Raw genomic sequence first — 23,257 nt, 5'->3', positions numbered from 1 at the left:
ATTTATTACCACAGGCAGCTGTGGAGGCCAGGTCATTGAATATATTTAAGGCAAAGCTTGATAGGTTCTTGATTGGACATGGCACCAAAGGATATGGGGAGAAGCCGGAGAGTGGGACTGAAGAGGGGAAGAAAGGATCAGCAATGATTGAATGGTGGAGAAGACTTGATGGGCTAAAAGGCCTAATTCTGCTCCTATGTCTTTTGGTTTTATGGTCTTATCGTCATCAATTTTCTTACTAATCAAGTGTTCATTCAGATTTGTGAGGTAAAATTTCCTCAGCACAAAACCTTGCAGAAAAGATAAACTTACAAAGAAGGTAGCTATGTATATTTCTATACTGTACAGCATAAACTAAACCTTCTTCATTTCAATGTTTAAAATACTTATAGAACAAAAGAAATGCATACTTTCAGAAAGAACGTTTTAATTTTTGCACAATCCTTTCCTTTCTCATTCTCTTTCTCGGAAAACAGGATGTCTTTAGCTGGAATCCGAGCATATGCAACTTTCTTGTTACTGCTGAGCATCCAAATAAACACATCCGGGATGGTATGTTGTGGCTGAAATTGTAAAAAAAATGAAAATTACTGGCCCATTTTAAAATGTGTATGCTGCAAATTCCTTTCAGGTTTATGAATATATTTTATTATTATTTTCTATATTTTGATCTATTTTTAGTTCCAAGTTTTCTTCCTCAAGGGTGTTTTTGGACAGCACATCTACTTGATCAGAGAGGATGCTGGTGTGTGTTGCTATGGAAACCTTAATAGCCTCCAGCACTGGTGTTGACATCAGTAACAGAGACTGAAGTCCAGATTCAAACCAGCATAGTGGTTTGGTGTTAGGGTGATACTTGGTGATCTAAGTACAAAAACACATTTCACCATGGGGTTCATGATGCAGACTGGCATTTATTCAAATAATCACAGCTTAATGATCCCAATCGCACACAATGTCAGAAAATAGTGAAATTCAATTTATTAAATGCAATTATATTTGGCACGACTCGCTAATCAAAATTACTTTTATGTGTATTCCTGAGGTACAAAAGTAATTTATTTAACCATATAGCCATATAACAATTACAGCATGGAAACAGGCCATCTAGGCCCTTCTAGAGTGTGCTGAACACTTACTCTCACCTAGTCCCACTGGCCCGTGTGGTGAACTACATATACCTGTCTGGACATGCCCCCACCCCCCGGCTGACTGCTCCTGTGGCTCATCCCACAGACCCCTGTATAAAGGCGATAGGAGACATTGCTCCTCCCTCAGTCTCCAGGATGTTGTGTAGTGGTCTGTTGCTGCTGACTGCTCTCTTCCAGCTAATAAAAGCCTATCTCTCGCCTCACATCTCCGAGAGTTCTTGATGGTGCATCAGCCCATAGCCCTCCATTCCTTTCCTGTGCATATACCTATCCAATTTTACTTTAAATGACAATATCGAACCTGCCTCTACCACTTCTACTGCAAGCTCGTTCCACACAGCTACCACTCTCTGAGTAAAGAAATTCCCCCTTGTGTTACCCTTAAACTTTTGCCCCCTAACTCTCAACTCATGTCCTCTTGTTTGAATCTCCCCGCTCTCAATGGAGAAAGCCTATCCACATCAACTCTATCCATCCCCCTCATAATTTTAAATACCTCTATCAAGCCCCCCTCAACCTTCTATGCTCCAAAGAATAAAGACCTAACTTGTTCAACCTTTCCCTGTAACTTGGGTGCTGAAACCCAGGTAACATTCTAGTAAATCTTCTCTGTACTCTCTATTTTGTTGACATCTTTCCTATAATTCAGTGACCAGAACTGTACACAATACTCCAAATTCGGCCTTACCAATGCCTTGTACAATTTTAACATTACATCCCAACTCCTATACTCAATGCTCTGATTTATAAAGGCCAGCATACCAAAAGCTTTCTTCACCACCCTGTCCACATGAGATTCCACCTTCAGGGAACTATGCACCATTATTCCCAGATCACTTTGTTCTACTATATTCCTCAATGCCCTGCCATTTACCACGTATGTCCTATTTGGATTAGTCCTACCACAATTTAGCACCTCACACTTATCAGCATTAAACTCCATCTGCCATCGTTCAGCCCACTCTTCTAACTGGCCTAAAACTCTCTGCAAGCTTTGAAAACCTACTTCATTATCCACAACGCCACCTACCTTAGTATCATCTGAATACTTATTAAACCAATTTACCACCCCATCATCCAGATCATTAATGTAAATGACAAACAACATTGGACCCAGTACAGATCCCTGAGGTACACCACTAGTCACCAGCCTCCAACCTGACAAACACTACTCTCTGGCATCTCCCATCCAGCCACTGTTGAATCCATTTTACTACTTCAATATTAATACCTAATGATTGAACCTTCCTAACTAACATTCCGTGCGGAACCTTGTCAAATCATGACATCAGAAGTTCAAAAGGAACATTTCAATCTTCTTATTTTAATTTTTAAGTACAAGCATAGTTTTGATTAGAAGTGACAACCAATTAGGGGACAGCATGACAGCATCTATTGACGTCATGAATGTAGAATATACACTCAATGAGCACGTTAATAGATACCTAATAAAGTGGCCACTGAGTAAATGCTCATGGTCTTCTGCCTCTGCAGCTCATCCACTTCAGGATGTGACATGCTGTGCAATCAGAGATGCTCTTCTGCATACCACCATCAGAATGTGGTCATTTGAGTACTGTCATGTGTGTGTGCGCGTGTGTTACATGAGTGACAGCTTCTTTCCATTGGTTTGGAGTAGGCTGAGTCCTTTGGTCATACTTACACAGGGAAAATCCTGAAGGAAAATCAAAGACCAGGAAAGCTCGTGAGTCCTCAAAGGTCTTCGATTTTCCATTATTCACTGACAGATATTTTCATTGATGTGACACTTTTAATCCAGTTCCCCATAGTCAGGGAATCAGAGCAATACAGCACAGAACCAGACCATTCACCCAGCCATTTGTGCCAGACCTGCAACTGGACCATAGCCCTCCCATCCATGTACTTGTCTGAACTTCTCTTCAATGTTAACATTGAACCAGCGTCCACAGCTTGCACTGACAGCTCATTCCACACTCTGAGTGAAGAAAATACCCCTTATATTCCATAGAACCATAGAACATTACAGCATAGAAACAGGCCTTTTGGCCCTTCTAGGCTGTGCTAAATCATTTTTCTGTCTAGTCCCACTGAGCTGCTCCTGGACCATATCCCTCCATACACCTCTCATCCATGTACCTGTCCATGTTTTTCTTAGATGTTAAAAGTGAGCCCGCTTTTACCACTTCATCTGGCAGATCATTCCACACTCCCACCACTCTCTGTGTGAAGAAGCCCCCCCCCCCCAATTTTCCCTTTAAACTTTTCTCCCTTCGCCCTTAACCCATGTCCTCTGGTTTTTTTCTCCCCTAGCCTCAGTGGAAAAAGCCTACATGCATTCAATCTGTCTAGACCCATCATAATTTTATATATCTCTTTCAAGTCTCCCCTCATTGTTCTATGCTTCAGGGAATAAAGTCCTAACCTATTCAACCTTTCTCTGTAACTCAGTTTCTCAAGTCCCAGCAACATCCTTGTAAACCTTCTCTGCACTCTTTCAACCTTATTAATATCCTTCCTGTAATTTGGTGACCAAAACTGCACACAATACTCGAAATTCGGCCTCACCAATATTTTATACAACCTCACCATACCATTCCAACTCTTATACTCAATACTTTGATTTATAAAGGCCAATGTACCAAAAGCTCTCTTTACTACCCTATCTACCTGTGACACCACTTTTAGGGAATTTTGTATCTGTATTCCCAGATCCCTCTGTTCTACTGCACTCTTCAGTGCCCTACCATTTACCTTGTATGTTCTACCTTGGTTTGTCCTTCCAAAGTGCAATAACTCACACTTGTCTGTATTAAACTCCATCTGCCATTTTCAGCCCATTTTTCCAGCTGGTCCAGATCCCTCTGCAAGCTTTGAAAACCTTCCTCACTGTCCACTACACCTCCAATCTTTGTATCATCAGCAAATTTGCTGATCCAATTTACCATATTATCATCCAGATCTTTGATATGGATGACAAAGAACAATGGACCCAGCACTGATTACTGTGGTACACCACTAGTCACAGGCCTCCACTCAGAGAAGCAATTCTCCACTACCACTCTCTGACTTCTCCCATTGAGCCAGTGTCTAATCCAATTTACTACCTCACCATGTATACGTAGCGACTGAATCTTCCTAACTAACCTCCCATGGGGGACCTTATCAAAGGCCTTACTGAAGTCCATGTATACAACATCCACTGCCTTCCCTTCATCCACTTTCCTGGTAACCTCCTCGAAAAACTCTAATAGATTTGTTAAACATGACCTACCACACACAAAGCCGTGTTGACTCTCCCTAATAAGTCCCTGCCTATCCAAATACTTGTAGATCCTGTCTCTTAGTACTCCTTCCAATAATTTACCTACTACTGATGTCAAATTTACCGGCCTATAATTTTGCAGATTACTTTTAGAGTCTTTTTTAAACAACGGAACAACATGAGCTATTCTCCAATCCTCCAGCACCTCACCCATAGATACCGACATTTTAAATATATCTGCCAGGACCCCTGCAATTTCAACACTAGTCTCCTTCAAGGTCCGAGGGAATACCCTGTCAGGTCCTGGGGATTTATCTACTCTGACTTGTCTCAAGATAGCAAGCACCTCCTCCTCTTCAATCTATATAGGTTCCATGACCTCACTACTTGTTTGCCTTATTTCCATTGACTCCATGCTAGTTTCCTTAGTAAACACAGACGCAAAAAAAAAAATCTAAGATCTCCCCCATTTCTTTTGGTTCCATACATAGCCAACCACTCTGATCTTCAAGAGGACCAATTTCATCCCTTACTATCCTTTTGCTTTTAATATACCTGTAGAAGCTGTTTGGATTATCCTTCACTTTGACTGCCAAAGCAACCTCATGTCTTCTTTTAGCCCTCCTGATTTCTTTCTTAAGTATTTTTTTGCACTTTTTATACTCCTCAAGTACCTTATTTGCTCCCTATTGCCTATACATGTCATACATCTCTCTTTTCTTCTTTAACATAATTCCAATATCCCTCGAGAACCAAGGTTCCTTATTCTTATTCACTTTGCCTTTAATCCTGACAGGAACATACAAACTCTGCACTCTCAAAATTTCTCCTTTGAAGGCTCCCACTTACCAATCACATCCCTGCCAGAGAACAACCTGTCCCAATCCATGCTTTTTAGATCCTTTCTCATTTCTTCAAATTTGGCCTTTTTCCAGTTTAGAACCTCAACCCGAGGACCAGATCTATCTTTATCCATGATCAAGTTGAAACTAATGGTGTTATCATCACTGGAACCAAAGTGTTCCCCTACACACACTTCCATCACCTGTCCTAACTCGTTTCCTAATAGGAGATCTACAAACGTTAGTAATATTGCATCCTCTCTAGTCGGTACCTCTATATATTGATTCAGAAAACTTTCCTGAACACATTTTACAAACTCTAACCCGTTTAGACCTTTAACAGTATGGGAGTCCCAATCAATATGTGGAAAATTAAAATTCCCTACTATCACAACTTTATCTTTCCTGCAGTTGTCTGCTATCTCTCTGCAGATTTGCTCCTACAATTCTCACTGACTATTGGGTGGTCTATAATACAACCCCATTAATGTGGTCATACCTTTCCTGTTTCTCAGCTCCACCCATATGGCCTTGGTAGACAAGCCCTCTAATCTGCCCTGCCTAAGCACTGTTGTAACATATTCCCTGACTAGCAATGCCAACCCCTACCCTTCATCCCTCTGCCTCTATCACATCTAAAAACATCTAAATCCTGGAACATTAAGCTGCCAGTCCTGCCCCTCCTGTAGCTAAGTTTCACTAATGGCTACAATGTCATAATTCCACATGTCAATCCACGCCCTCAGCTCGTCAACCTTCCCCACAATACTCCTCACACTGAAATAGACACACCTCAGAAGATTATTACCACCACACACAACCCTCTATTTGTGACTTTGCATGAAACTTTAACATCATTTACTTTCACCTCTGCTCCACTATCTGCTCTGGCACTCTGGTTCCCATCCCCTGCAAATCTAGTTTAACCCCCCCCCCCCCCCCTCATAGCACTAAGAAACCTCCCTGCAAGGATATTGGTCCCCCTGTAGTTCAGGTGTAACCTGACTCTCTTGTACAGGTCCCACCTGCCTCAGAAGTCCCAATGATCCTGAAATCTGAAACCCTGCCCCCTGCACCACTTCCTCAGCCACGTGTTCATCCTCCAGAGCATCCTATTCTTACCCTCACTGGCACGTGGCACAGGTAGCAATCCTGAGATTACCACCCTCAAGGTCCTGCTTTTAACTTCCTACCAAGTTCTCTATACTCACTCTTCAGGACCTCCTCACTCTACCTTCCTACGTCATCGGTACCGATGTGTACCATGACATCTGGCTGCTCACCCTCCCACTTCAGAATGCTGTGCATGTGATCAGAGACATCCCTGACCCTGGCACCTGGGAGGCAACAAACCATCCGGGAGTCTCTGTCACAACCACAGAACCTCCTGTCTGTACCCCCGACTATGGTGTCCCCTGTCACTACCTCTCTCCTCTTCTTCCCCCCTCCCTTCTGCACTGCAGAACCAGACTCAGTGCCAGAGATCCGGCTGCTGCAGCTTGTCCCACGTAAGCCATTCCCCCCCCCCCCCACAACAGTATCCAAATCGGTATACCTGGGTATACCTGTCATTGAGGGGAATGGCCACAGGGGAGCCCTGCTCTGCCTGCCCTTTCCCCTTCCCTCGCCTGACGGTAACCCAATTACCTGTGCCCTGCTCCTCTGGTGTAACTGTCTCCCTGTAATTACTGTCTATAAACTTGCCATTCTCCCGAATGGTCCGGAGGTCATCCAGCTCCTGCTCCAGTTCCCTAATGCGGTTTGTTAGGAGCTGCAGCTGGATGCACTTCTTGCAGGAGTCGTTCTCAGGGACACCGAAGGTCTCCCTGACTTCCCACATCCTGCAGAAGGACCATTCCAACATCCTGCCTGGCATTCTCCCTACTCTGAATGAACAAAACAAAACTTACCAGAATCTGCCCTTGCCCCTGCCTGTTCACACCGAAGCATGGTGAGCCAAAGCTGTCCCACTCTGCTCCCTCTCACTCCGCTACCCGCTGGATATGGTGGTCTTTCTCTTTAAACCTTTGGTGCTCTACATCACGCGCATGCACAGTCTGGCCTCTTTTCCCCGAGCAGTTCAAAAAATAATGACTTCTCTCTAAGATTCCTTTACTCCTTCACTCTCAGCCTCTTACTTCGATTTAACCTTTCACCTTTCATCCTTATCCTATAACCTCTAGCTGCAGTCTCACCCAATATCAGTGGTAAAAGCCTGCTTGCATTTACCCTCTCTATAACCCCTCATAATTTTGTATACCTCTATCACATCTCCCCTCATTCTCCTACATTCCAGGGAATAAACTCCTAACCTGTTCAATTTTTCCCTATAACTCAGGTCCATGTGTCCTTGTACATCTTCTCTGTCCTCTTTCAATCTTTTTATCTCTATTCCTGATGATACTATACCTCATCTGCCAGGAATCGCAATCTTTGTATGTAGCTCTGGATCACGTGTAGCTGCTCATTCAGGGATGTCTTCCTTTCCTGGAGAATTACCCTGGCTTCTTGGGACATTAGCTCCTACACCAGATGAAGAGACAGGTGATATTAGTAAAACAAGAAGACAAATAACACTTTTAATTTTACTTTTTTATTTTTCCAATTCCAACAGCCAGTTAATCACCAGCACCAACCTACGTGCCATCAGGAACATATACACAGAAAGACCCAGCAATATCATGAAGGAACCCAGCCAGCCTGCTCATGGACAGTCTGTCTCACTCCCTTCAGGGAAAAGGCTACACCGCATCCACCAGACTCAAAAACAGTTTCCTCCCCCTAAGCCATCAATCAGGCTGATCATCATCTTCACCCCCTAATGCAGTGGTCCCTCACCTCCGGGCTGCAAGGCATGCAGGGTGTAGCGGTAGCCAGAATGCAGCCAGCACATCTTTAAGAAAAAAGCCGAAATAAACAAGCTAATTAACTAGGTGCCGCCCAAATGTCAGCCCAGATCAGAGGCCATTGCCACAGATGGGTGATCGGTAAGTTTGTGGCCTAAGGTAGAAGGAGAAGAGTTTACAGCTCTCGTTACGTGCACATGCAGTTCAACTCTTTGAGTGATTATGCAGAAAGTTTGAAGTTAATAACTCATCTCTTTCTTCCTTAGGCCACAAGCTTACCAATCACCCCTACTGTGGACACTTTCTGTATGCTCCACGACCACTGGACTAAGTGTGTAAATGTAGGAGGGGACTAGGTTGAAAAATAAATGTGCTAGGTTTTCTAAAATTGACTCTTTCTGCCTTAGGCCACAAACTTATCAATCACCCCTCGTACATCTCAAACAGCAGAGGTCCCACCACAGATTCCCATGGATAATAGCAGACCTCCAACTTGAATAAGTCCCTTCAGCTTCTATCCTCTGTCTTCACTGCATAAGTCAGTTCTGAATATAAACAGCAGCAGACCCCATGCATCTTAACCTTCTGCACTAATCTCCAGGAGAAATTTTGTCAAAAGCCTAAAATCTATGTAAACAACATCCACTGCCCTACCCTCATTGAATTCTCTCATCACCTTGTCATAAAATTCAGCAGTTGCTAAGACACGACCTGCTCCACATAAAGCCATGTTAGCTCTCTGTTACATGGAGCAACTGGGGTCAAACCCAAGTGCTGGACACAGACATGGATACAGGGTTGAGAGGAGCTTGCACAGTCGCGAACGTGAAACAAATAACCAGGAGGAATCTTGACATGGAGCTCTGATATAGAGTCTTGACACGGAGACGGGGTTTTCATGGAATAACTTGAAACTAGAGCTGAACTTAGAACTAATGGCTCTAAGCGGTCGGGAAACGAAGTTATCACACGGGGATAGACCAACGATCTGGCGACCTGTGGTTGTGATGCCAGAGTTCTTACCCTGCAGTCTCTGATGGGAACCAGGTGTGCTGTAATTAAGTGAACTAGCAGCAATTGGAAATATAACGACTGGGATTAAGACATAATCACGGAGATAGGAGCGAGATGGGGGACAGCCAGATGGGACTATGACACTCTCTTTAATTAGGCAATGCTTTTCTAAATGTTCATATATCTAATCCTGAAGAATTTTCTCCAACAATTTTCCTACAACTGACGTGAGACTCACAGGTCTATAGGTCCTAGAATTGTCACTTGTTCCCTCCTTAAACAGAAATACGATATTAGTCACTGACCAGTCCTCCGAAAGCCTGTGGCTAGAGAGGACACAAAGATACTGGTCAAGAGCCCAGCAATCCCGTCTATTGTTTCCTTCAATAACCTAGAGTAAATCCCATCAGGCCCTGGGGACTTATCCACCTTAATACTCATTAGGAGGCCCAGCACCTCCTCCTCCTCGACCTCTAAATGCCCTAATGTATTTAGAGATAGATTGACAGATCCCAAAGGACAAGCCGGCTCCAGCCAGTCCCGATGCAGTCCAGTCAGGGTGCACTGGAGCTAGATCTCTAGTTCAGGAGCAAACTAAGGAGGTGCCCAATCAGTCTGGAACACCAGCAGCTAAGCCAACGTTCTCCAGTTGCCAGAACCTGTCTAAGGGGAAGGCTCCAAGATGGAGACCGTCGGAGCCTAGACCCAGGAGCACAAAGACAGTTTGTCACACCTGGCTGCCAAAGTCTGAGGGGATGGACAAGGAACTGGACTGTGAGGTGGCTTCTATTTTCACAAAAGACTTTCGTGGACCTATAGGGGAGACTCTGGGGTCTGCCCTATCAGCCCCGCTACTGACAGAGTCTCAGCAGTAGTCCTCAGAAGAATGTTCTGGGGTAATTGCAGCACCCAAGCCAATAGAAATCCCTTTAGTACAGGAAAGGCCTCAACTCTTCCACCACACTGACCCTATGAATATGCTATAGATCTACTGCCTGGTACTTGTCCTCTGCAGTGTCAATTATATGCGCTCTCAGGCCTGGACAGAAGCACTATGGAGGAGTATATAAAGGGGGCTTTAGTCCTGGGATTCATACAGCCCTCCACTGTTCAGGCTGGTGCTAGCTTATTCTTCATACAGAAAAGGGTGGGGGTCTGCGGCCATGCATTGATTATAGAGGGCTGAATCTCACAAAGGTGAAGAGTCATTACCCTTTTCCACTCATGAACACTGCCCTCAAGATTCTCCGAGGAGCAAGAGTATTCACAAAGCTAGACTTGCAGAGTGCATACAACCTGGTCCATATTAGGGAGGCGATGGGTGGAAGATGACATTTAGTATACCTACAGGCCACAACCACAATGAGCACCCGGTTACGCCCTTTGGTCTTGCGACTGCTCCAGCTGTTTTCCAATCCTTTATACGTGACATGCTCCAGGATACTCTCCATAAGTCTACTTGGATAATATGCTAATCTTTTCAGTCCATGGAGGAGCATGGTGCTCACATCAGAGACAGTTTAAAGAGGATTCTAGACCATGTACTTTACGTCAAGTTGGAGAAGTCGGAGTTTCACGTGACTACAGTTTCATTTCTGGGTTTCTTCATCTCCAATGGCAACCTCAAGATGGACCCTACCAAGACCCAGGCAGTCAGTGACTGCCCACCACTATCCGGAAATTCCTGGGGTTTGCTAACTTCTACCAGGAGTTCATCAGGAAGGTCAGCTCAGTGGCAGCTCCACTGATGGTACTGACTACAAAATCCGTGGGCCCTTTTGCTTTTACAGAGCTTAAGCAGCGGTTCATAACAGCTCCCATCTTGGATTCTCCTAACCCAGACCTTCCCTTCATCATGAAAGTAGATGTTTCAGACATCGAAGTGGGTGCCGTCTTGTTCCAATGTCCATTTTCTGATGGTAAACTGCACCCATGTGCATTCTTCTCCGGATGGCTATCCCCTGCAGAGGTAAACTATGGCATCAGGAACCTGGAGCTCCTTGCGGTTAAGTTAGCTTTGGAGAAATGGTGGCACTGGCTAGAGGGGGCCAAGATTGTCTGGACAGACCACAAGATCCTGGCTTGTATTCAGGAAACCAAGTGGCTGAATTCCAGGCAAGCCATGCGGTCTTTGTTCTTTAACCACTTTAATTTTACCCTGACCAGGGTCAAAGAACCAGAAGCCAGATGCCTTGTCCTGTCAGTTCGATGAACCTAAACAAGAAAAGCAGCCTACCACCATTTTGCCTGAAGCCAAGGTGATAGTGCCATTTTGATGGGGGATCAACACACTCGCTTGCAAGCCCCAGACACAAGGGTAGGTTCCTCAGAGTGGCCCCCCAGCTCCGCTGTTCATTCTGGTCTCAGGTTCTTCAAGGGGATATACATAGAGAGTGACACCTCACCAGGGATTGCCAAGACCCACAAGTTCATCAAGAGAAGATATTGGTAGCCTGGAATGCTGAGGGAGATCTGTCAATACGTGGTGGCATGCGAGGTGTGCGCCCAGAACATGAACTCCGCACCCTCTGCCTGTTCTGGAAGGACCATTATCTCACATCTCTATGGACTTTGTCATGGGTCTTCCTCCATCCAAGTGGAAGACCGTTATCATGGTAATTGTTGATTGTTTTGTGAAGGCCTGCAAATTCATCACGTTGGACGGACTTCCAATTGTGGCAGAGAGGGCCAAGATTATCCTGCTGCAGATCTTCAGGAACCATGGTTTTCCAGTGGGTATTGTGTTGGATCATGGTCTGCAATTTGCATCACGTTTCTGGTGGGCATTTTGCAAACTGATTGGGCAAAAGCAAGTCTTTCCTATGGGTTTCACCCACAGTACAATAGCCAGACAGAGTGGGCAAACCAAGATCTGGAATATATCCAGAGATGCCTGGCCTCTGAAGGGAACGTGTGGAATGACCATTTGGTGTGGGCAGAGGTCGCCCACAGCATTTTACAGCATTTGGCACATTGGATGTCTCCTTTTGAATGCCAACTTGGGTATTCCCTGACACTCTCCCCTGAGCAGGAAGCTGAGGCTGGGGGTTCCTGTAGCCGAAGATGTCGTCCAATGCAAGAGGGCGAGATGGACAAGGGCAAGAGAGATTTTGTTAGCTTCTATCCAGAAGAATGAAATAAAGGCTAACCACAAGAGAAAACCAGTTTTGCAGCTTGGGCAACAGGTCTGGCTATCAACACAGGATTTGTCTCTGCAAGTGGAGTCCAGGAAATCGTCAACCAAGTTTATTGGACCCTTCAGGACTCTCTGGAAAGTAAACCCAGTGGCCTACACCTTGCAACTCCCCAAGACCCTCAAAATCAATCCCACTTTGCAAGTCTCCAAGTTAAAGCCTGTGAACACCAACCCATTGGCCTGAACACCATCAGTCTCACTGACACCCAGTTTTGTTGATGGGAAGCAGGCTTTCACTATGAAAAGAATTTTGGACTCACATACCATTCAAGATGTTCAGCAATATCTCATGGACTGGGAAGGATTTGAACCAGAGGAGAGGCACTGGGTGCCTGAAAGAGACATCTTGGATCTGGCTCTCATCGATGACTACAATCATCATCTCTCCAAGCAGCCAGGGCTGTCAGGAGTTGGCCATAGGGGAGGGGGTCCTGTTATGACATGCACCCATCCGCACCAGCTTCCGAGGTTTAGATGTTCTAACTCCCCGGAGTATGGATAGTAGCCGTAGCTCCTTTAAACGTTCAAAACAGCCTCGCTAATTTGGGTGCCAAGGATTGAGCATTTAAGGAGAACCTGAACTGAAGTTCAGTGCTCAATCGTAAGCCCACTTGTGATCTCATCTTGTGTTGGCCAGACTCATCAGGCCCAGTGCATCCCTCCTCTCATTGAACTGTCTACATAGGGATTTCAAAAACCCTCTCGAATACACATGACAAATTCTTCCCCATCTAAACCCCTTACATTATGAAGGTCACAGTTTATATTAGTGAACAACCCTATTATTTATATACATTTCCCTAATCTGATTACATACCTTTTACAACAGTGAGGTAGTGTTTGTGGGTTGGTTCACCGACTGCTCTGAAATCTGATGACAGAGGGGAAGAAGCTGTTCCTAAAACATTGACTGTGTCTTCAGGCTCTCTACATGCTCTCTGATGGCAGTAAAGAGGAGGGGACATGTTCTGGGGCATTCTTTGTTCTAATTTAATTTCCTGGAGGGCTTACAGTCACCAGGAAATTACAGTACGCAACGCTATAATTTGAACATCAGTGAGCTTGTATGAAATTCCTCCATCATCAAACGCTTTAACTGAAGTACATTAACAATTAAAAGTAGGGTGTGGACTCTTTTGTCAAGTGTGGAGCTTCAAGTGTTAGTTTAGTGATAATGCGATACAAAGCCAGAATCAGAGAAAGGAAATCTATGTACATAACTATGCTGTGTCTAGTTAAAATTCTGTAATATCATGAAGTTCAGGTTCCTTAAAACACTGGCAGGGGTTCTCTTCAGAGCGCTTCCCGTCGTATCCTCGGTGTAAGTGCAATGGGAGCTTCATTAAAACATCTAAGTACATTTTCCAAACTTGGAAGAGAAGGAGCAACCATTAGGAAATTCCCAGATTTTACTCCAGCTCATCCCACCAATATCCTACCAGTTCTAGGCTGCACATGGTGAGTCGTTTCTTATCCAGCAGCGTCTGATGAATTCCATCTGTCTGTCCGAAGGCAGTGAAATGTCTAAGGCACAAGGAAACATCTTAGTAGTTAGGTTTAACAATATTTTAATATCGCATGCACGTTTATTACCAGCTTTAGGTTATGAGTTATTATTTCCATTCAGAAAACCAAAATCTGAGTGACTAACAAGAAATTAATTAATTGAATATTAACTCTTGTCCATTTTCCATCATGCATATACACGTTTAGCTGTGGAGTCACAATGCACCACCATGGAAGTCAGATAACAGAAAATATGCAGCAAATTAAACAGTTAAATGTTCTCTTTGGGGTTATATCAGATAAAAAGTCATCAGCGTTCCATAGGTACTGTCTGAGCTGCTGAGTATTTCCAACATTTTCTGCTTCTTTTTAAGATATCAGTCATTATTTAATACACTTCAGAAGGATAAAAACTGACAGCAAATAGAACAAATAACTTTATAGCACAGTACCAGCCCTTCATCCCATAATGTCGTGCCAATCTTATAACCTACTCCAAGATCAATCTAGCCTTTCCCTCCCACGTAGCCCTCCATTTTACCATCATGCATGTGTCTCTCAGAGTTTCTTAAATACCCCGAATGTATTTGCCTCTACCAATACTTCCTGATAGGGTGCTCCAAGCACCCACCACTCACAGTGTCAAAAACTATTACCCGACATCCCCCACCCCTATACTTCCCTCCAACCACCTTAAAATTATGCCCCTTTATATTAGGCGTTTCCACCCAGAGAAAAAGTCTCTGGCTATCGACTCAATCTATACCTCTTATCTTGCACACCTCTAGAAAGTCACCTCTTACCCTCCTTTGCTCCAAAGAGAAAAGCCCTCAACCACAGTCAGAAGTTCGGTAACTTCTGTCTGCTCATCGTCGTTGCTAACAGGAGCCCGCGCAGCAGTCAGGTTGTGAGAAACTGTGATCAGATTACTGCCTGTGGGTCAGCTCAGAGTGTGCGTACCGAGAGAGAATCGGTGTTACTGCATCTGGTGTATAAACTATCCAAGATTACAATTTGCAAGAAGAATGAGAAGAAAGACATGCAGATTCAGAAAGGAGAAGAGAGACATGATTAATAATCCCTCCCATGCCTTTATCAAATCGAGAAGGACAGGCAGATGATAAAGCAAAATTGCAGTCAGTGGAATTAGTTGTAGTGTAAAATGGGGACAAAATTGAAAAGGGTGATGAATACAGAACTGTAGGTGAATACAGGACTGAATGCATTCAGTAAACAGAATAAAATAAATTAGCTTGTAGTGTAGCTAGAAATTGGCAGGTATGACATTGTGGGCATCACTAAGTTGTGGCTGAAAGAAGATTATAGTTGTGAGCTTAACGTTCAAGGGTACACCTTTATTGAAAGGCAGACAGAGGGGTGACATGACTCTCTTGATTAAAAATATGAAACCAAATCTTTAGAAGAACATGACATAGGATTCTAAGAACTGCAAAGGTGAAAAGACCCAGATGGGAGTTATATACTGGTCTCCAAACAGTAGCTGGCATGTGGCTACAAATTACAATGGGAGATAAAAAGGCATGCAGTAAGGGCAATGTTACAATAGTCATGGGGGATCTCAAATTACAGGTAGATTGGGAAAATCAGTTTGGTGCTAGATCTTAAGAGAGAGAGTTCACATTGCAATTTGAGCTGGAGAAGCAGAAGTCAGATGTATCAGTATTACACTGGAGTAAAGGGAATTACAGAGCCATGAGGGGGTTGCTATCCAAAGTTGATTAGAATGGGACACTGGCAGGGATGATGGCAGAGCAGCAATGGCTGGAGTTTCTGGGAACGATTCAGAAGGCTCAGGATAGATACATCCCAAAGAAGAAGATGAAATCTAAGACAGAATGATGCAACCATGCCCTTGAATGTAAAATTCCACAAGAAATAGAGATACAACCCAGTCCATCATGGGGAATGTCCTCCTCACCATTGAGTACATTCACATGGAGTTCTGTAGCAGCATCAGGGAGCCTCAGCACCCAGGCCATGCTCTCCTTTCACTGCTGCCATAACGAAGAAGGTGCAGGAGCCTCCAATTCAGGAGCAGTTATTCCCCCCCCCCCCCAACTATCAGGCCCTTGAATAAGAGGGGATACCTTCATTTGCCCCATAACTGAACTGTTCCTAGAACCTATAGACTCACTCTCAAGGACCCCTCATCTCATGAATTCCAATGTTATTGTTTATTTATTTATTATTATTATTATGTTTCTCTTTCGGACAATGGTTGTTTGTCCATCTTGTAGGGTGTGATCTTTCTTTGATTCTATTGTGTTTCTTAGATTTACTGTGGAAGACCACAAGAAAATGAATCTCAGGGCTGTGTTGTTCATGGTGGCATATATATATATATATATATATTCTATATTAAATTTACTTTGAACTTCGAATTTCTCCAACTTTAGGCAGCAGACTGTTTAACGAGAGTGATTGTGATACATGCTGTCAGTTTCTACTGAAGGGTAATGAACAGAGGAGTTCAATCCAGTCAATATCCCTTTTACCGTGAGCACGTTGGTATTCCACATTCCAAGGATATACAGTTAGGGTTAGTTGTGGGCATGCTATGTTAGTGCCAGAAGTGTGGCACAACTCTCACAGATCTGACATTTCACTGTATGTTTCAATTATACCTATGACAAATAAAGGTAATCTTCATCTTTATTTACAATTCCCATTTGTGGGAACTATCGTCTGAGGGTTTGCTGAATGTTGTGTAATTGCTGTTAAGAATTGATTAAGCTGGTTGTGTGTTTAAGCCTGTTAAACTAGTGTCGGGAAAAGTGATTATAGACACTGTAGGGATTGTTGTCTTCTATTGGTTTTTAAAAGCTTCCAAATCTTCTAACTTCCCACTACTTTTTCCTTTATTATGTGCCCTGTCTTTGGCTTTAATGTTGGCTTTGACTTCTCTTGTTATCCATGCTTGTGTCATGTTTTCTTTAGACCATAAAACCATAAGACATAGTTGCAGAATTTGGCCATTTGGCCCATTGAGTCTGTTCCGCATTCAATCATGGTTGATCCTCTTTTCCCCTCCTCAGCCCCACTCCCCAGCCTTCTCCCCATAAGCTTTGATGCCATGTCCAATCAAGAATCTATCAAGCTCTGTGGGCAGAATTTGTGGGTAGATCTGAAAAAGTGTGTGCAAACAAGAAGGCCTACAAACCTGGCTCAGTTACACCAGTTCTGTCTGGAGGAATGGAACAAAATTCCAGCAACTTATTGTGAGAAGTTTGTGGAAGGCTACCCAAAGTTAAACAATTTAAAGGCAATGCTACCAAATACTAACAAAGTGTATGTAAACTTCTCACCCACTGGGAATGTGATAAAAGAAATAAAAGCCGAGATAAATCATTCTCTCTACTATTATTCTGACATTTCACATTCTTAAAATGAAGTAGTGATCCAGTGATCCTAATTGACCTAAGAATGTTAGGGAATGTTTTCTAGGATAAAATGTCAGGAATTGTGGAAAACTGAGTTTAAATGTATTTGGCTAAGGTGTATGTAAACTTCTAACTTCAGCTGTATTTAAAATGGTATAAGTAGTACAAGCAGAGAACAAAAATAGTGAGGTAATTTATAGTTCAGAAATCTGATGGCAGAGGGGAAAAAGTTTTTCTAAAACATTAAGTGCCTAACAAAGTAGCTGCTGAGTGTGTACTTATGGACATCATCTCAATTCTAATTTTCATAAATTACACCTTTTTGTAGTTAATTGTTGTACAAAACAAAACAACTGGACATTCTTGGCAGATTAGACATCACCTATGGAAAGTGGAGGAGTAGAGGAGAATTCACAAAGTTCAGACGAGGCTGTCCTGAGGTTAGAGGACAATGTATGTGCATAAAGAGCGATGGGGCTTGATTGCTGTTGTTGTTTTGTCGATGAGTATGTTTTGTTTTGTTGTGTTTTGTGTTGTTCTGCTGATCATTGTAGAAATGCTATGTTGGTGCTAGAATGTGTGGCAGCTCATGAGGGCTGCTCCCAGCGTGTTTAGGTGTGTTCGATGTTAACGCAAGTGACCCATTCACAGTACGTTTGATATACTTGTGATAAATAAATCTGAATTGGAGTTAATGCTTCAGACCAATATCCTTTCAATACCAGAAGTCAGTTTTTCACTCTCTACAGATGTATCTGCCCAGTTGAATAATTCCAGCATTTTCTGTTTCTGTTCACATTTCCAGCATATACAGTATCTTATTTTTAGGTTCTAGACTGACATCTACATCATTTATCATTATATTGTAATTTGTCCTCTACTGTGCCTATTGTCTTGTTTATTAATTATTGTACTGCCCTACACTGTTTTGTGCACTTTATGTAGTCCTGTGCAGGTCTGTAGTCTAGTGTAGTTTTTAAGTTGTTTTTATGTAGTCTAGTGTAGCCTTCTGCTGTCTCACAGTCTAGTGTAGTTTTGTGTTGTTTCATGTAGCACCAGGGTCCTGGAGGAATGTTGTTTTGTTTTTACTGTGTACTGTACCAGCAGTTTATGGTCGAACTGACAATAAACTTGACTTAACTTGACTTGATTGTACCCAAAAGCACAAAACCTTAAGTTCCACACCACTAGGTTCAGGAACAGTTACTACCCCTCAAGTATCAGGCTACTGAACCAGTGGGATAACATTATTCACCTCAACATTGAACTGATCCCACAAGCTACGGTCTCACTTTCAAAGACTCTAAAACTCATGACCAGTAATATTTATTTATGTTTACGGTTTGTCTTTTTTTGCACATTGGCTGTTTGTCAGTCTTTATGTGTACTTTTTCATTGATTTTATTGTATTTATTTGATCTACTGTGAATGCCTAGAACAAAATGAGTAACTGGATGTTATGAACATAGTTTGAAATTAAACTTGCTTTAAAATTCGAACCTTGAACCTTGTGCCTCAGGATGAGTCCATTCATTTAATTTCACAGGTACTAAAAGCCCCTAAGCACTCAATTCCATTGCTCTAACTTTTATCAATACACACATTCGTGACAATTCTACAAACAGTGCTTGGGTCTTCCTGAATTTACAGAGATTATAAGAGATTATTTTATTTGCCACGTGTATGTCAAAACATACAGTGAAATGCGTCATTTTGCACCAAATCAAGTCAGGCAGATAGTGGTGGGCAGCTGGTAAGTGTTGTCACTCATTAACCCTGACCCATGTGACTTTGGACTGTGGGAGGAAGCCAGAGCACCCGGAGGAAACCCGCACAGCCACGGGGAGAATGTACAAGCTCCTTACAGAGCGCTGGCAATCAAACCCCATCTTGCAGCCGGTGCTGTAAAGTGTTATGCTGCTACCACCTCTTGCTATTTTATATGCCTAATTTTAATTTAACATTATACTTGAAAACTTTTTCTTGATGGGGAGATTTTGTCTCCATCTCATGAAATCCCTCAATCTTCTTCTTGTTAAGCCCATCATCACTGCTAAAAGCAGCTCACCGGAGTCCTGTGCCCTGGGCCGATGGAAGGTTGACCAGCCCTGTGTCTTCCACTTTCCCCTCATGACTTCATATCTCTTCCAAGCAAAGATCATTGCTCTCCCAGGGATGAGGCCTTTGAAGCTCTGTTAGTGCTTCTGTAGCTCTGAGTTTTAACGTGATGAGGTTGCTTGCCCCATGTCCAACCCCCTCCTTTTACACCTGGGACTGTCCATGGTGGAGTCCATCCCTCTTCCTAATTGAGATAAATTTCTGCCATGTGGCATGATGTTTAAATATCTGCCATTGTTCATTTACTGAGCAGTCTCTTATCTTATTTTCTTATTCCACTGATTTTACAGTGGTTCTAAAAAAACATTGTATTACTATGTCACCTTGCAGTCCTCCTCAAACTATCCATGAGCTTTCACATTTTATATCTGTTTTTAGGGCAGATCCATATTCGGCAGTATTGGCAGGCATAGTCACACATATTGTGGCAAGCCTTTGGTCCATGTTGACAGATGAGAAAATCTCGTTTATCTCCACAGAGGTTTTTATTGCAACAAGCACAATAACAGACTGGGCGCTATGACCCAGGGGAAGAACCACTCACTCTCATACAGTCGGGGGAGGTGATTATTACACACCCCAGCTAATGTCAGGGTGACACACCAACACACAAGTGACCAACTGTATAAACCAAGCTAAAATGTAACAATAAATGAACTTGAACATCTCACCATAATCCCACCAATGCATTTTAAAACCAGAACAGTAAATAGCGCTGTCCTCCAGGAATGCTGGGCCAAGCTGTTGACCACAGCCCCAGAGAGCCATGATATGAACTCTCATAGATCTCCTTGCTGTGTCACATTGGTTGATGGCACCCACAAAATATTTGGCAAACCATTGAACTTCTCAAGCAGAGCATCAATCACTTCTTTCACTTAACTTTGTGAGCCATAAATTTATACTTGAGCGGCCTCCTGTACCTAATAAAGTGGCCAGTATGTCATTTTCTGCTGTTAAAACCCGTCCAGTTCAAGTTTCGACACGTTGAGATGCTTTTCTGCACACCATTGTTGTAACGCATGGATTTTTAAAGCTACTGTTGCCTTCCTGTCAGCTTGAACCCGTCTGACCGTTTTCCTCTGACTTCTTTCATCAATAAGGCTTTTTCACCCTCAGAACTGGCACTCACTGATTTTTTTTTGTTTATCACACCATTCTCTGTAAAGTCTAGAGACAACTGTGCATGAAGATCCATCCACCACTTCTGTTGGCAGCTCCTTCCACACTCTCACCACCCACTGAGTGAAGAAGTTCCCCCTCATGTTCCCCTTTCACCTTTAACCCATGACCTCTAGCTCTAGTCTCATCCAGCTTCAGTGGAAAACACATGCTTGCATTTGTCTATAGTCCTCAAAATTTTGAATAATTCTATTAAATCTCCATTCATTCTCCTACACTCCAGGTGAAAAGGTCCTAACATATTCAACCTTTAATAGAAACATAGGAAACCTACAGCACAATACTGTGTCGAACATGTACTTACTTTAGAAATTATCTAGGGTTACCCATAGTCCTCTATTTTTCTAAGCTCCATGTACCTATCCAGGAGAATCTTAAAAGACTGCCTCCAGATCTCTATAATTACCTAGTTTTTTGAAACTTTCTTAAGCTTTTCTTTTCTTCTTGACTAGATTTTCAACAGCCCTTGTGTACCACGGTTCCTGTACCCTACCATCCTTTCCCTGTCTCATTGAAAGGTACCTATGCAAAACGCCACTCAAATATCTCCTGAATATCTGCCACATTTCTGTCGTACATTTCCCTGAGAACATCTGCTCCCAATTTATACTTCCAAGTCCCTGCCTGATAGCTTCATATTTCCCCTTACTCCAATTAAAACCTTTCCTAACTAGTCTGTTCCTATCCCTCTCCAATGCTTTTGGTAAAGGAGATAGAATTATGATCACTATCTCCAAAATGCTCTCCCACTGAGAGATCTGACACCTGACCAGGTTCATTTCCCAATACCAGATCAAGTACAGCCTCTTATAGGCTTACACGAGGAAATCTGCAGATGCTGGAAATTCAAACAAAATGCTGGTGGTAGAGAAAGCAGGATCTCCCAGTGGCCACACATTTTAATTCCACATCTCATTCCCATTCTGATATGTCTATCCATGGCCTCCTCTACTGTCAAGATGAAGCCACACTCAGTTTGGAGGAACAACACCTTATATACCAGCTGGGTAGCCTCCAACCTGATGGCATGAACATTGACTTCTCTAACTTCCTCCTCCCCTTCTTACCCCATCCCTGACATATTTAGTGGTTTGTTTTTTTCTCTCTCTCTCTCTGCCCATCACTCTGCCTATTCTCTATCTCCCTCTGGTGCTCCCCCACCTCCCCTTTCTTTCTCCTGAGGCCTCCTGTCCCATGATCCTTTCCCTTCTCCAGCTCTGTATCACTTTCGCCAATCACCTTTCCAGCTCTTAGCTTCATCCCACCCCCTCCGGTCTTCTCCTATCATTTCGCATTTCCCCCTCCCCCCACTAGTTTCAAATCTCTTACTATCTTTCCTTTCAGTTAGTCCTGACGAAGGGTCTCGGCCCAAAATGTCGACAGTGCTTCTCCTTATAGATGCTGCCTGGCCTGCTGTGTTCTACCAGCATTTTGTGTGTGTTGTCTCTTGTAGGCTTATTGTGTTAGGAAGCCTTCCTGAATGAATCTAAAAAACTCCACCCCACCTAAACCCCTTGCTCCAGGGAGATGCTAATCAATATTTGGGAAATTAAAATTTCCCACCATGGCAACTGTATTATTATTACACCTTTCAAGATGTGGCCATCTAGGAAGCTGGGAGTCTCCCAGACTTTCCACATCTAAAACCCAGTACAGAACACCAGCCTCACAGACATACTTTTTGTTTCTATTCCTCATAGGCAACTTACCTCACCTCGATCCTTTATCGCTAAAGCCCTACCACTCTGCCTCAGATCACTCCGTGCATGACCATTCCACTCCCTTCCCTTCTTTCTAACTCACAATTGGTGCTCCAGTTACAGCCACTAATAGGCCATCTGCAATGGAAAAATGTTCTCAAAGCTCCCTTTTTAAATAACTACTGCCAACTTGCAAGATATCCCTTGGTAAAGCTCTGTTGACACCACTGATAGGCCACATACAACTTTCCTTATAACTCAGGACCTCAAGATCCAGTATGAGTTTTTAGAGTCCATTATACTGTTGATTTAAACTCTATTTGTCACAATGATTTCAATAAAAATAACAAATAAATTAATAGCAATAAAAGAAAGTTGTGCTGTGTACTTTTACCGATTTACAATCACCATTTGAGGAAGATAAAAATTTCTCAGATGAATGCAGGATACATAAAGAAGTATAGAATAGAATAAAATAAAGAGGGCAAAGTGGAGAAGCACTTTGTCTGCATTCATATATATTTACACTTTGGAATGCTTAACATATCATGATTATTTTACCTGCATCTGACTATAAATTCATTCAAGACATCTTTTGTCTTCTTTTCCACCCGAGAGTCAGAAATCTTTATGCAATCTTTGATTTCTTCTAACTTTTCTTCCTAAAGCATAAAATTGAGACAATGAGTAAAGTTGTCTAGGCTCCTCCAACCGTTCTGTAGTGTTAGAACCATTACACATGCATTCCTGGGTACTTGATCTTGCATGACCGTACGCAATTCAAATGAGGACCTCATACAGCGTATTAACATGCAATATGAATCAAGAGATCCTTCTGCACTTTCTCCATGGATTATTAAGAGTCAACAGAGATCAGTAGTGAATGCATAAATATGTTAGGGTGTTTAGAGGTCAAGGAGAAAGAAGAATTGGGTGTCATAAAATCTATTAAAGTGGATCAGTCCCCAGGGCCTGATGGGATTTACCTCAGATTACTGAGGGAGGCAAGAGACGAGATTGCTGATGCCTTCACCAGTACTTTTAGAAACATAGAAAA

At 42.9% G+C, this 23,257-nt stretch overlaps 1 protein-coding gene across 2 annotated transcripts in view; it reads right to left on the bottom strand.

Annotated features, from left to right (window-relative positions):
- LOC132394365 (fer-1-like protein 6) overlaps positions 1-22,900 on the bottom strand; it is a 362,114-nt gene extending 339,214 nt beyond the window's left edge. For both annotated transcript variants that reach the window (XM_059970429.1, XM_059970435.1), the window contains exons 1-4: positions 22,762-22,900; positions 13,733-13,817; positions 7,647-7,760; positions 411-563 (exon numbers count right to left, since the gene is read on the bottom strand). In XM_059970429.1, the coding sequence (XP_059826412.1) occupies positions 411-563; positions 7,647-7,760; positions 13,733-13,750 (285 nt within the window). In that variant the 5' untranslated portion in view covers positions 13,751-13,817; positions 22,762-22,900. The remainder of the gene's footprint in view (positions 1-410; positions 564-7,646; positions 7,761-13,732; positions 13,818-22,761) is intronic.
- Between the last annotated feature and the right edge of the window lie 357 nt (positions 22,901-23,257).

Source organism: Hypanus sabinus, chromosome 1, assembly GCF_030144855.1.
Source record: "Hypanus sabinus isolate sHypSab1 chromosome 1, sHypSab1.hap1, whole genome shotgun sequence".
Classification (NCBI taxonomy): domain Eukaryota; kingdom Metazoa; phylum Chordata; class Chondrichthyes; order Myliobatiformes; family Dasyatidae; genus Hypanus; species Hypanus sabinus.
The sequence above is the reverse complement of the archived record's forward strand: the minus strand, read 5'-3'. Positions and strand labels throughout refer to the sequence as shown.